Source organism: Hylaeus volcanicus, chromosome 9 (assembly GCF_026283585.1).
Source record: "Hylaeus volcanicus isolate JK05 chromosome 9, UHH_iyHylVolc1.0_haploid, whole genome shotgun sequence".
NCBI classification, from domain to species: Eukaryota; Metazoa; Arthropoda; class Insecta; order Hymenoptera; family Colletidae; genus Hylaeus; species Hylaeus volcanicus.
Window position 1 is genome coordinate 3,573,809 of NC_071984.1, and position 12,007 is coordinate 3,585,815.

General features: G+C 38.6%; 3 protein-coding genes across 6 annotated transcripts; 2 read left to right on the top strand and 1 right to left on the bottom strand.

The window, feature by feature from the left end:
- Window positions 1-355: 355 nt before the first annotated feature.
- On the top strand, window positions 356-2,436 carry LOC128881823 (26S proteasome regulatory subunit 6A-B). The gene is made up of 3 exons (XM_054133182.1): window positions 356-539; window positions 972-2,105; window positions 2,172-2,436. The coding sequence occupies exons 1-3, from the start codon at window positions 504-506 to the stop codon at window positions 2,280-2,282; spliced, it is 1,281 nt and encodes a 426-aa protein (XP_053989157.1). The 5' UTR covers window positions 356-503; the 3' UTR covers window positions 2,283-2,436.
- A 77-nt stretch (window positions 2,437-2,513) lies between these two features.
- LOC128881824 (RNA-binding protein 8A) lies at window positions 2,514-3,773 on the bottom strand. The gene is made up of 4 exons (XM_054133183.1): window positions 3,582-3,773; window positions 3,288-3,434; window positions 2,937-3,198; window positions 2,514-2,690 (listed from the first exon to the last, which is right to left on the bottom strand). The coding sequence occupies exons 1-4, from the start codon at window positions 3,640-3,642 to the stop codon at window positions 2,660-2,662; spliced, it is 501 nt and encodes a 166-aa protein (XP_053989158.1). The 5' UTR covers window positions 3,643-3,773; the 3' UTR covers window positions 2,514-2,659.
- Window positions 3,774-5,636: 1,863 nt separating this feature from the next.
- On the top strand, window positions 5,637-10,620 carry LOC128881822 (zinc finger protein 431-like). 4 transcript variants are annotated; one of them, XM_054133179.1, is made up of 12 exons: window positions 5,637-6,109; window positions 6,642-6,874; window positions 6,943-7,116; window positions 7,185-7,370; window positions 7,438-7,766; window positions 7,853-8,094; window positions 8,159-8,339; window positions 8,418-8,655; window positions 8,732-8,872; window positions 8,958-9,077; window positions 9,184-9,336; window positions 9,409-10,620. In XM_054133179.1, the coding sequence occupies exons 2-12, from the start codon at window positions 6,653-6,655 to the stop codon at window positions 9,640-9,642; spliced, it is 2,220 nt and encodes a 739-aa protein (XP_053989154.1). In that variant the 5' UTR covers window positions 5,637-6,109; window positions 6,642-6,652; the 3' UTR covers window positions 9,643-10,620. The 4 variants fall into 4 exon arrangements, with proteins under 4 accessions (XP_053989154.1, XP_053989152.1, XP_053989155.1 ...); XM_054133177.1 differs by having other exon boundaries at window positions 5,638-6,051; XM_054133180.1 differs by lacking the exon at window positions 5,637-6,109 and adding an exon at window positions 6,138-6,518.
- Window positions 10,621-12,007: the final 1,387 nt, after the last annotated feature.

Genomic DNA, 12,007 nt, shown 5'->3' on the forward strand with positions numbered 1-12,007 from the left:
AGGAATTCTGTCCTTGTCTCTCCTCCGATTGTTGTATCTCCTTCTCTATCACGGCATCATTACGATCTGTCTATCCTTGTCACGGAGCTTTCTACTTTTTCCGCAACTGTCGCCGAAGTCGCAGTTCTGCTATGATTCCTGCGCACCTAGGGTTTTTTGTTGTAGGAAGTTACGCCGAATACTCCGAATGGGCAAAACCCTAGGCTTCGAATAAACCTGAAGTTTGGCGATGTGTTTGTCTCGTTCTTTTCCTTGGAAAATGTTGAAAAGAGGAATCGAGACGAACATGTCGGCGAACTTCAGATTTATTCGAAGCCTAGGGTTTTAAAAATTAGTTCGGTCTAATCACCACTGGATGACTCGATAGTATAACTCTGTTGCAAATGCATTCAAGGTGTCTTGTTATAAAGTTGACTCTAGCGAGCAGAATTTCAGAGAATTATCAACACCTTACACATTTCATACCTATTACATTACAAGGACAACGAAATTTACTATAATAAATGTCCGGTCTCGAGGATAAAGCTCTTTGGGGAGAGGTACAAACTTTCGCATTAATTTTGTGCATGGTTAGGGTTAGGGTAGAATGACAAGCATATATAAATGAACACACGATTAAATAATTCTACTTATTTTACGTTATAATTTGCCTTTTCTAACGTTTAATTAAAAATTTTAAATATTCGATTTCAAATGGTTTTCATTTATCTCCTTTTAATATTTTCAAAATAAATATTGCTTGTAAACATTGTAAACATTACTCGCAAGTATTACGAATGTTTTGTAACGACTACTTCGAAGGAATGAAATTATGTGAAAATGAAATCATCGTTTAAGGGACCATGAGAGAAATTGTTTGTTATTTAGAATTAAGAAAATATATCTTCCAAATAGACAGTACAGATTATAATGTTTGTATATAATTGATAGTCTACTTACAAGCTAATAATTTTAATTGTATTTATCCATAGGAGATTTTGGGTGAGGATGTTTCGAAAATGTCATACGACGAAATTCTGTTGCGTACACGCGTGTTAGATAACGAAATTACAATTATGAAAACCCAATTAATACGCATCGAGCAAGATCTTCGGGTAGAAAATAATAAAATTAAAGAAAATACGGAGAAGATTAAAGTAAACAAAACTCTACCTTATCTGGTGTCCAATGTCATAGAGCTGTTAGATGTTGATCCTCAAGATATGGGTAAAGAGGATGGGGCAGTTGTAGATTTGGATGCTCAAAGGAAGGGCAAATGCGCGGTTATTAAAACTTCCACGCGTCAAACATATTTTCTACCTGTGATTGGTTTGGTTGATGCGGAAGCGCTGAAACCTGGAGACTTGGTAGGTGTCAACAAAGACAGCTACCTTGTTCTCGAAACGCTGCCTGCCGAATACGATGCGAGAGTCAAAGCTATGGAGGTGGACGAAAGACCTACGGAGCAATATTCGGACATCGGTGGCTTGGACAAACAAATTCAGGAATTGATAGAAGCCGTTGTCTTACCTATGACGCACAAACAGAAATTCGTAAACCTTGGTATTCAACCTCCAAAAGGTGTACTTTTGTACGGACCACCGGGAACTGGAAAAACTTTGCTAGCCAGAGCTTGCGCCGCGCAGACAAAGTCTACCTTTCTCAAACTAGCTGGTCCGCAACTTGTTCAAATGTTTATTGGAGATGGTGCGAAACTGGTAAGAGATGCGTTTTCGCTTGCCAAGGAGAAGGCACCAGCAATTATTTTTATCGACGAGTTGGATGCAATCGGTACGAAAAGATTTGACTCTGAAAAAGCTGGTGATAGAGAGGTACAACGTACCATGTTGGAACTATTGAATCAATTGGATGGATTCAGTTCAACTGCCGATATCAAAGTAATAGCAGCCACGAATCGTGTTGATATATTAGACCCGGCATTGTTAAGATCTGGTCGTCTCGATAGAAAAATCGAATTTCCGCATCCCAACGAAGAAGCCAGGGCGCGTATAATGCAAATTCATTCGAGGAAAATGAACATGTCTCCTGACGTTAATTTTGATGAACTCTCCAGATCTACCGACGATTTTAATGGCGCTCAATGTAAAGCTGTATGCGTAGAAGCTGTACGTAAATTAAATTTACGATTCACCCTTTTATTTTAGTATTATAATACAAATTTATTTTTATAGGGGATGATAGCGTTGAGGCGTAACGCGACTGCGGTTACACACGAAGATTTAATGGAAGCTATCAACGAGGTTCAAGCAAAGAAGAAAGCGAATCTTAGCTATTATGCTTAATATGCATTATCTGAAAATTTATTTGATGAGATATTTTCTTCTTTAATTACTAAGAACAAAGATCGTTTAATTATACAAAAAAAATTTCAATAAGAAATAAGTGTACGATGTTTATAAAATACTTGGAAAATTATAAAATAATTTTTCTTATCCCGATACCAAATCTAAATTGATTTAATCCATTTATTTCAAACAATTGAATTAAAGGTAAAGATATGACGTTCCCGCATGGACATGTATAACTATTTTTTATTGTAAATTGTATTATTTTCGATATTTAATTTCATTTAATGTCTCTGAAATACAAAACTTTTCTGATCCTAAATAATCGTACATAATGGAAATAAATGTTTCGTTTAATAATGTTTATTTTTTTCTCATCGTCTCCTGTGGCTTCTCTTCTTTATTCTAAAAAACAAATCGATCATTTATAGGCATATCTATTTCATTAACACTTGGCGGGCGGGCACAAAACATATACTCTATGATTATTTCGAAAAAAAAAAAAAGAATGACATGTTTACAAAATCACGAAAATAGAAGATTTTTAGTATTTTATGTATATCGTATTTATATGGTACCTGCTCTCTAGTAAAAATCTACTAAATACGTTGCCCGCACGCCAAGTTTTAATAGATAGAATATATATCTTACTTCTTTGGTCCTTTTACGAAACACCAGTCAACGGAAATAGCTTGTCCCAATACATCTTTTCCGTTTAATGCCTCCTTTGCCGCTTGAGCTTCTTTAAATGTTTCATATTCTACCAAAGCGTATCCTTTTAGAAATCCCGTCCTTCTGTCCAAATTTAAATGTAAATTTTTTATTTGTCCAAATTCTGAAAATTTGTCCTGAATGTCGTCTTCCTGTGCCTCTTCGTGAATGGAATTTATAAACAAGATCCAGCCTTCTACAGCTACGAATGCAATTGTCGATATAAAAGTCATATTCTTCGAGCAAACTTTCAGGCAAAAAGAAAAAGTAATAATTAAAAAACTTTGTTACATCTTTGTGGACCCGGTTCGTCGTCGTCCTCCTCCACTATGTTCATCGACTCATAATGACGAACGTCGTCACGGGTAGAAACTAATTCAGCGCCGTGTCCTCTACCTTTTCTTCTTTTCGCTTTTTCCTTCAATCGAGCGATACCCTCTGATAGCGATAGATGATACAATATTATCCGTGTACATAGTTATTTCAATAAAATTCTACTAGATTTTCGTAATTTTTGTACGTAATGATTTATGAAGAATGAAAACAAAAGAGGTTATACGAAACTAAAATACGATAGAAACTTACGATCGCCTTCGTCGTCTACTTCAAATTCTTCGGCATTGTCAATGTCTAAAACGTCCGCCATAATTCTTTAGATGTTTTTTTTCTAACAGTAATCAATGAAAACGATTGACAAAACGCCGTGTTTACGGCACGGACACCTTCAAACGCTATTTATTAGGAAAGTCATAAACCACATAGAGAAAGAGAGAGAGAGAGAGGGGCATGGGCAAAACTTGTTACGGCTTCACCATAGACTAGTTTTACAATAGTTGCATTGATTGGTGTTGATTTATGGACCTAGAAACATAAAGGTTGGTCTCTATTAAACACATTAGGGCGGGTCTCTCAATAATCCTACAGTTAGCCAATGGCTAATAGCCATGTACCGCGTATCCGAGCAGTGCCGTAACAAGGGCGTGGCGAAGAAGGCGCCTGCCACGGGCGCAAAAGAAAAGATACCGACTCGGTTGAAAGTTGCACGTGACTTTTATTTATACTTGATAATTCTACTCTACACGAATCAGCACCGACTGGGACTTGCCGTTTTTCGTTTCCTGACCAATTAGACACAAACACGTACATATTATCGATACGGCTACGAGTAATACGCTCCTGAGCAACGAGCGGTTGCGAATGCATGATGACCGAGATGTTTTGAAAATTTTCCCCATATTACTCAAAGTGTACGATACTTCTTGTCACTCTTGGTCAGTAATGCCAAATATGTTGAACTGTTTTATGCTTTAATTATATTATTTTAACGTATACCTATGTTTTATATTTCTTTTATTTTGTCGTTACTGAATACGAAACGAAATTTGTTCTTCTTTAGAATATAGATTATTTATTCATACAAATATTTTGGCAGTATACATTATTGTATGTAACAGCAAGTAATTTTTATGAGATCAGTAGTATTAACTTAGTAGTAGTAACTTGAACCTAACGGGTGTCTTTCCCAGAAACCATAAATGAAACTAAAATAAACTAAACAAATTAAGATAAACAATCACAACTAGAACATCGAGCGTGCAACCTTAAGCTTCCACCCATGTAAGCCCCAGAGCGGTCTCGAAACTCTCTCGCGTGTACACACCATTCTTGGAGTTATCGTCCTTCTCCTCGAACAATATGGCCTCAAGTAGCCCCTGCAACGCCGTCATATGCGCGTTTAGCGTCGTTAAGACTGTTTAGCGCGCCGTTGTCAACCTTCTGTTGACTGTATTTAAACAGACGATCTGGCAGATCGCTCGCAGCCAACAGTTGGTTCAGCCACACTATTATGTTCATATGGTCGACGTGAACCCATATTTCATCGTCAGGGAAACGACGAGTCTTTGAATAAGGGGCTCTAGTGATTATAGAGTTTAACCCTGTAGCGTCTATGTCTACAGGGTGTCCCAAAAATGTTGTAACACGTTGAAAGTGCTTGAAGGTGGTTCGGGAGGTGATTTGAAACAACTTTTTCCTTAGCGAAAATGTTGTCCGAGGCTTCGTTGCGGAGATATTAACGGACAAACCCCGACCAATCAGCGGGCGCTCCATTGACATCCTCGCGCTCTGATTGGTCGGGGTGCGCGGGCGCCTAGCGCGTAGCCTTCGCTACTGCGGCCGCTCTACCGGCATCCTCGCGCTCTGATTGGTCAGTGTTTGTCCGTTAATATCTCCACAACGAAGCCTCGGACAACATTTTCGCTAAGAAAAAAGTTGTTTCAAATCACCTCCCGAACCACCCCTTCCAAGGACCTCCGACATTTTCGGCACACCCTGTATATATATATATTTTGTGTTAGTTAATAAGGTGTAAAATAAACGTGTTTGTCCGAGAAAAAGCTTCGGACTGCTCTACTTCTCTTTTTTGATACAACCTCTACCCAATAAGGGCGAGTTTGCTCAAACAATGTTAAAATTTTATTTGTCATTATTGGGTGACGAGTAGGCGCAAGTTAGATGCTTGCCACGGGCGCTCCGTATCCTCGTTACGGCACTGTATCCGAGGATACACAATGACGATTCTTACATTGCACTCTACGCGAATAAATGTATGGCTATTACAATTTGCTAGACTTCGTTAAAATAAGCCACGAAACAAGGGAGTGTAACGAAATTTGTCAAAAAGTGACGGGTATCTGTAAGATTATTATTTTCGTAAAATATGGCTACGTAGAAGCGATCCAATATGGATATCCGATAGAGGGCACCCGATATACACGCAGGCACAGGGCACACACGCGATCGTACAGCGTGTACGTGTACCACTCGTGTATCGCGTATCCGAGACGTGGGGCAACTGGCAAACATAAAATTTCCGTTGGTGCTCCGAAAAGCGGCGACGACGAAAACGGTTTCAACCGTAACGTTCGGTTTTCGTGGTGCTTTAATCGCGGCCACCGTTCCTTCCTGTCATGAAGGCCTAAATGGCGTTGGCGTCAAGAGCCATCCACCGTTTCGCTCGCTGCCAATCGTTGGAACAGAGAAACGAAAATTTCAAGTCAGTGCTGGCAACTTTTTACGTTTATTATAACGCTTCATTTCGACGAGGAACACAGGCAAATATTTTGTTTACCGTACCCCGTTCGCGTTATTGTTAGGGTTATTGGATTTTAGCGGTTACTTATCGACGAGGACGTAGAACATGCTTCGTTGCATGCCGAAACGAGCGCTCGCCGCACGCTCGGACGCTCGATCATGTTATTTATTCTTATTTTCCCTCGTAGAGTGAATCGCCGGATACGTTATTATTCGACGGTACACGAACACTATATCAATGGACGATTTCATGCTCGCCGTGCTCGCCGTGTGCTGTTACATAAGAAGAGATCGTTATAAATATTTCATTTTCATAGAGGTCCATCGCCCTCGTAGAACTCTGTCGTGAGAATTGCAAATTGTTCGCTGAGATGCCGAGTATAGCAAAACATTCTTTTTCCGTAGGCTAACGGTACGATTTAACGCATGGCGAGTAACTTTGATATTAGGAGCGTTATCAATTTTCGCATTATAAATCTGTTTACAACCGACTCTTATGCGTCCACAACGAATATATAACCCACGCTTCTACGTGTGCTATTATTTTTGCAGTTGCCGGAAAGATGACGGCTGATTCGGAGAAGGATAGCACCCACTGTTTGATATGTAACAGTAAGGTCGGGGTGTCCACTAGGAACAGTATACGTATTTTCAACGAAAACTCTGTTACACCATCGGAGAAACCGCTCATTGACATCATCTGTGTTGTTCTAGAGACAGACTTAAACGAAGAAAACGTACATTCTCTTGTTATATGTAAAAAATGCTATAAATTATTTAACGAGGTAAATGAATAATATTTATATTTCCCTTAGTTATACGAGAGAAGTTAAAGCATAACCGATGTTTGCAGATCGACGATCTCGAAAGTAGGCTGACAGAGGTGAAACTAGAACTCTTTAATAATTATAAGAAAACTGTAATGAAAATATCTGATCTGCAAAACGAAGATGAGTATAACGATCACGATTATATAGAGAATACGGAAAGTCAAGGCGCCGATATGGAAATAAAATATGCGCAGAAGGTAAGGAACGAAATACAGTCGACTAGGATCGCGTTAAGTAAATGATAATAAAGAATAATAATTTAAAGGATGATCGAGAAGCTCACGAGATGAAAGAAGTGGAGGAAAGATTAGAAGAGGAAGAAGAACCTCCTTGCGACGCGGAAGAAATTATTCTTAAAATGGAAGCGTTACCTGAAACAAGTAATAACGAAGAAAGAAAGAGGATGAAGCGTTCAAAAGTTGCTGCGAAAATGGAAACTTTCGCGGAACAAGTAATATTCAAACTAATACGTGCTTCTATAATATTACGCTTTATTTTGATTAATAATTTTTTCTCAGCTCGTAACCAGAGATGGACCAACGTATACTTGCTTGATATGTACGAACGAGGAAGATAAAGCAGTAGGAGATGCAAAATCTATTATCGCGCACATGAAAAATGTACACGAAACGCGATTGTACATCTGCGACATATGTGGGGATGATTTTAGAAAGAGGAACGAGCTCTCTGTCCACCTGGACGATCACGTTGCCAAGGAAGAGGGCGATTTTCAATGCGAAATCTGTAACAGAATATTCAGTAACCTACGGTTGTTCAGGATTCATAAACGAATACATTATCCACAAGTGAAATCCTGGCCATGCGAAACATGCGGCAAAAGATATAGGTAAAGAGTTTCGTTGCAAGAGGATGGAAAATGCCCTTAAACTAAATTTCACTTATTCGACTCTACTCTTCACGCTTTTTCTTTAGCTCTAGGAATTTATTAGAGGAGCATATCAATACCCACACAGGAGTACGTCCTTATGTCTGCGAGAATTGCGGGAAAGATTTTGCTTCAAAGTACACGTACAAAGCACACGTGAAAACGCATGAAATACGCCCTCGCCCCTACGAATGTGCCCAATGCAATAAAACATTCTTGAGCCAACAGAATCTTAATCAGCACGAAAGAACTCACAACGGCGTGAAGGAATACATCTGTCACCAGTGTGGTACGTAATTTATTTTTTAAATTTCTTTGTTTCGCATGTATTTGAATACTTGTTAAATTGATAGGAAAAGCGTTCGGTTCGCCGCATAACCTAGAAGTTCACAATATAGTGCATACAGGTTATAAACCATACATATGTAGAATGTGCGGTAAAGCGTTCGCTCGCAAAGCCGAGATAAGAGACCATGAAAGAACACATACCGGAGAGAAACCTTACCAGTGTGAATTTTGTGGAGCCACATTCAGGTATATCCTGCTACAGGCTCTTGTAATTACTGGTTGCAAAGAATAAGAATACTGTACTATACCGTCATGAAATTTCAGTCAAAGGTCAAATTTACAATCCCATAAACGCGCGACGCATTACAATGACAAGCGCTACAAGTGTGACGATTGCGGGAAAGGATTCAAACGTCGAAGGTTGCTGGATTATCACATAAAAGCGGCGCACACTGGCGAAAGACCTTACAAATGCGAAATTTGCACGGCTACCTTTGTTTACCCTGAGCATTACAAAAAACACATGCGCATACACACAGGGGAGAAGCCTTACCTCTGCGAGGTGCGTACGCTTTAAAATTCAAGTAAATTTATCTATTCGAAATTTGCATAATAATTCCTCTGCCGTGGGACTTTAGGTTTGCGGTAAAGCTTTTAATAGCAGGGACAATAGAAACGCGCATCGATTCGTGCACAGCGACAAGAAGCCCTACGAGTGTTTGGTATGTGGTATGGGTTTCATGAGAAAACCTTTGCTGTACAGTCACATGCAAACCCAGGTAAAACGATGATTTACGAAGAGATAGCGGTGTGCCATGTATTTGCTCAACGACGTGACACACTGATATGCGTTATGTTTCTTAGGGCCACCTGAACGATACCATCGTAGTTAATCAACCACGTCTTACTACGGAAGAGGATCAGATCATAACAATCCCTAACGATAACGTGGAACTTCTAATGGATGACGCTGAGAACGATCAGGTAATCGTTTGCCGTTGCCTTTTTGCTTAAATCGTGATAACACGCGTACCGTTACAACCGTTAATCATTTTTTTATGATATCAATTTGTTATCGATATTGTTTTAGTTAGAAGAAACGGAATTATACGTGACGGAATTGAAAGACCACGTTATTATACAACAGAACGAGGATCAAATGTACAATGAAGAGGACGTGTTAAATATCTCGGCCGAGGAAAACGTTGCAGACGAAGAAGTGAGTCACCTTGTTAACGAAGAGGTATGTACCATTGATAACTCGAACGTAACTAATGCAATTAGGCAACTACTGTCTAAACTTACGAATGTTTAGATGACCTTTGTCGAGAACGACTCGATGGAGTGCAAACAAGAGGATTCGGAGCAAGTGGAAGAAGTGTATAATTATAACGAGAGCGAAGATGGGGAGACTATAGTCGTACCAGCTACCTCAGAGTACAAAGAAATGGGAGAAGAGAAGAACGCGGTGCGATTGGTGCAGATTAGGTTTCCAACGTCGGTAGGTGGTGAAGGTCGAAGTTGGTTAAGCTTAGTACAAAATACGTGAATTTTTCTACCATTATCGTTATGTACCGTAACTTGCTAATAGACCTCTAATTAATAACGTGTATGTACATGAAAGAATGAATGAATTTTGCCTTATGCGACGTTCTCGTCCGGAGGGTTGATACGATTATATGATAACACACGTTACTTTCTTCGTTGTGATTGCATACCTCGCGTACGGTATGCAGGTATCGGGTTTAAGACCTAATCCAATTTAATTACAAAATTATACAGTAGTTTTGAATATGTTCTGATAAATTGTAAATAGTGACTACGCTATTTCTTATGCGAATTAAATACGCGCGAGTCTATATGTAATTGACGCAAAGGCGAGAAACTTAAATCGTGGATTCCTACACGGGTTCCTCCCTGACCTCCGTTTCTATATATATATTCAATATATTTTAATATTCTTCCTTTCGAGCATTTCTTTTTCATTTTCCCATTGAAAACGATTTCTTTCGAGTAAGGTAGGACGCCTCGTGTAATTATTCGCGGCACAGCCAGTCGGTAGTATAATTTTAATCGTAACTTAATTCTTTTAAATCCTGTTTGTTTTCATTTCCCGGTATCTTGTAGAGTTTACCGTGCGCCGATAATAAATGCTAGCAAATTAACAAGAGTTAGCGATTTATATTCGGAACGAATTAATAAATAATTATTCGTTGTATGCCTTGAACACACCTTGATCACATCTTGATCTTGAATCATAGTGAGCGTGTTAATCAATGTTTCCGACAATTTTGTAAAAAATTTCTTTGTACATTTAAAATTGACGAAATGTATCGGAATCACGTCTCCGTTATATTTCTAAACTGTAATACGTGTTTGTAACAATGAATTAATGTAAAATCACTATTATTATTCGGTGACGACCAGTCGCTGATTTTTAATTTCTACGTAATATTAATATTATGTAAAACCCTTTATAAGAATAATGGTATGTGCGCTTATAAATAAATGATATTATGTTTTTAGATATCGTCTTTTAGATTCTCGTCCGATTCCGAAGTAGCGAATAAGAGTGCGGTGTGTTTCGCAAAAGCACAGTTTTCAGGGAGGAGCCGGACGGTTTTGATAAATTACTTGGCACCGAGATAATCCATTAAGCGATTAATTGTTACGCTATTGTAGTCCGTGCCATCAAACAGCTCTCGTCGCGGCCTCAATAAGTTAAATTGAGTGTGAATAATATTCGAATCCGCCGAGTCTCTGCGTCGAACGCTCCTCGCTTAATGTCTCTTTATTCAAGTCCGTCTTTCAAAATCCATTCTCACGGTGCCATTATCCCGGAGTACTTGATTTTTAATAATAGAAGGAGATTTTAATAGCGCCTCGTTAAATAATCGTAATTTTCTCATACGACACAATAATTCTAAGCTTTGCAATTGATTTCAAGATGGAACCCTCTTCGTACACCCCATCGGCTCCTTCGTCACCACAACGGCTCTCTCCTCAAGTGCACGGATGCATGACGCTTCTCACATTAATTAATCGCTAACCTAATTGAATTGCGTTGTTAGTAAACCATGAATTCCGTGTACTTTCGACGTTCCATGAAGCGAATTGTCTCGAAATAAGCAACTCGTTTTTATTCAAAGTCCCACGAAAGCGAGAAGCCATAAATCTTTCACGGCCGACTGAAACAGATTAGTCGAAAGAGCACAGAATATGTGAAACGTTTTCTCTTTCTAGTTGTACATATAAAGCACGTTATCATCTATCGTTCAATGAAGAATAACACCCGTGTTCGAGCGATCAGTTTATAGTTTGTCGCTACATCGAACCCCATGTTTAGTCTACGGGTTCCCCTTGGCACGCTCGGGGACAAAGTCAAGCCGAATACCATACTTGTTTCAAAATAAACAACTCGTCCGTCTCGACCGAGTATATTCGAAATTAGAGGATCTTCAATTTCTTTCTTATTATCTAGCATCTTTGAAATAACGTATGTATATGTATCAACACATTTTTCCACAGCGATTTTCGTTAAAATCAATATTCAACCAGTTATCAGAAATTTCTATCAATGTTCCTATAGAAAAATGTGTTGATATATAATATATACGTATGTATATATTTCAACACATTCTTCTACAGCAATTTCTGTTGAAATCAATATTTAACAAGTTATAGATGTTTTCATGCTGTAATGTGATCCATCCTGTACATGTAAACAATATGTATCAATGTTGTTATGGAAAAATGTGTTGAGATACAATATATATGTATGTATGTATTTCAACACATTCTTCCACAGCAATTTTCGTTAAAATCAATATTCAACCAGTTATCAGAAATTTCTATCAATGTTCCTACAGAAAAATGTGTTGATATACAATATATATGTATGTATATATTTCAAC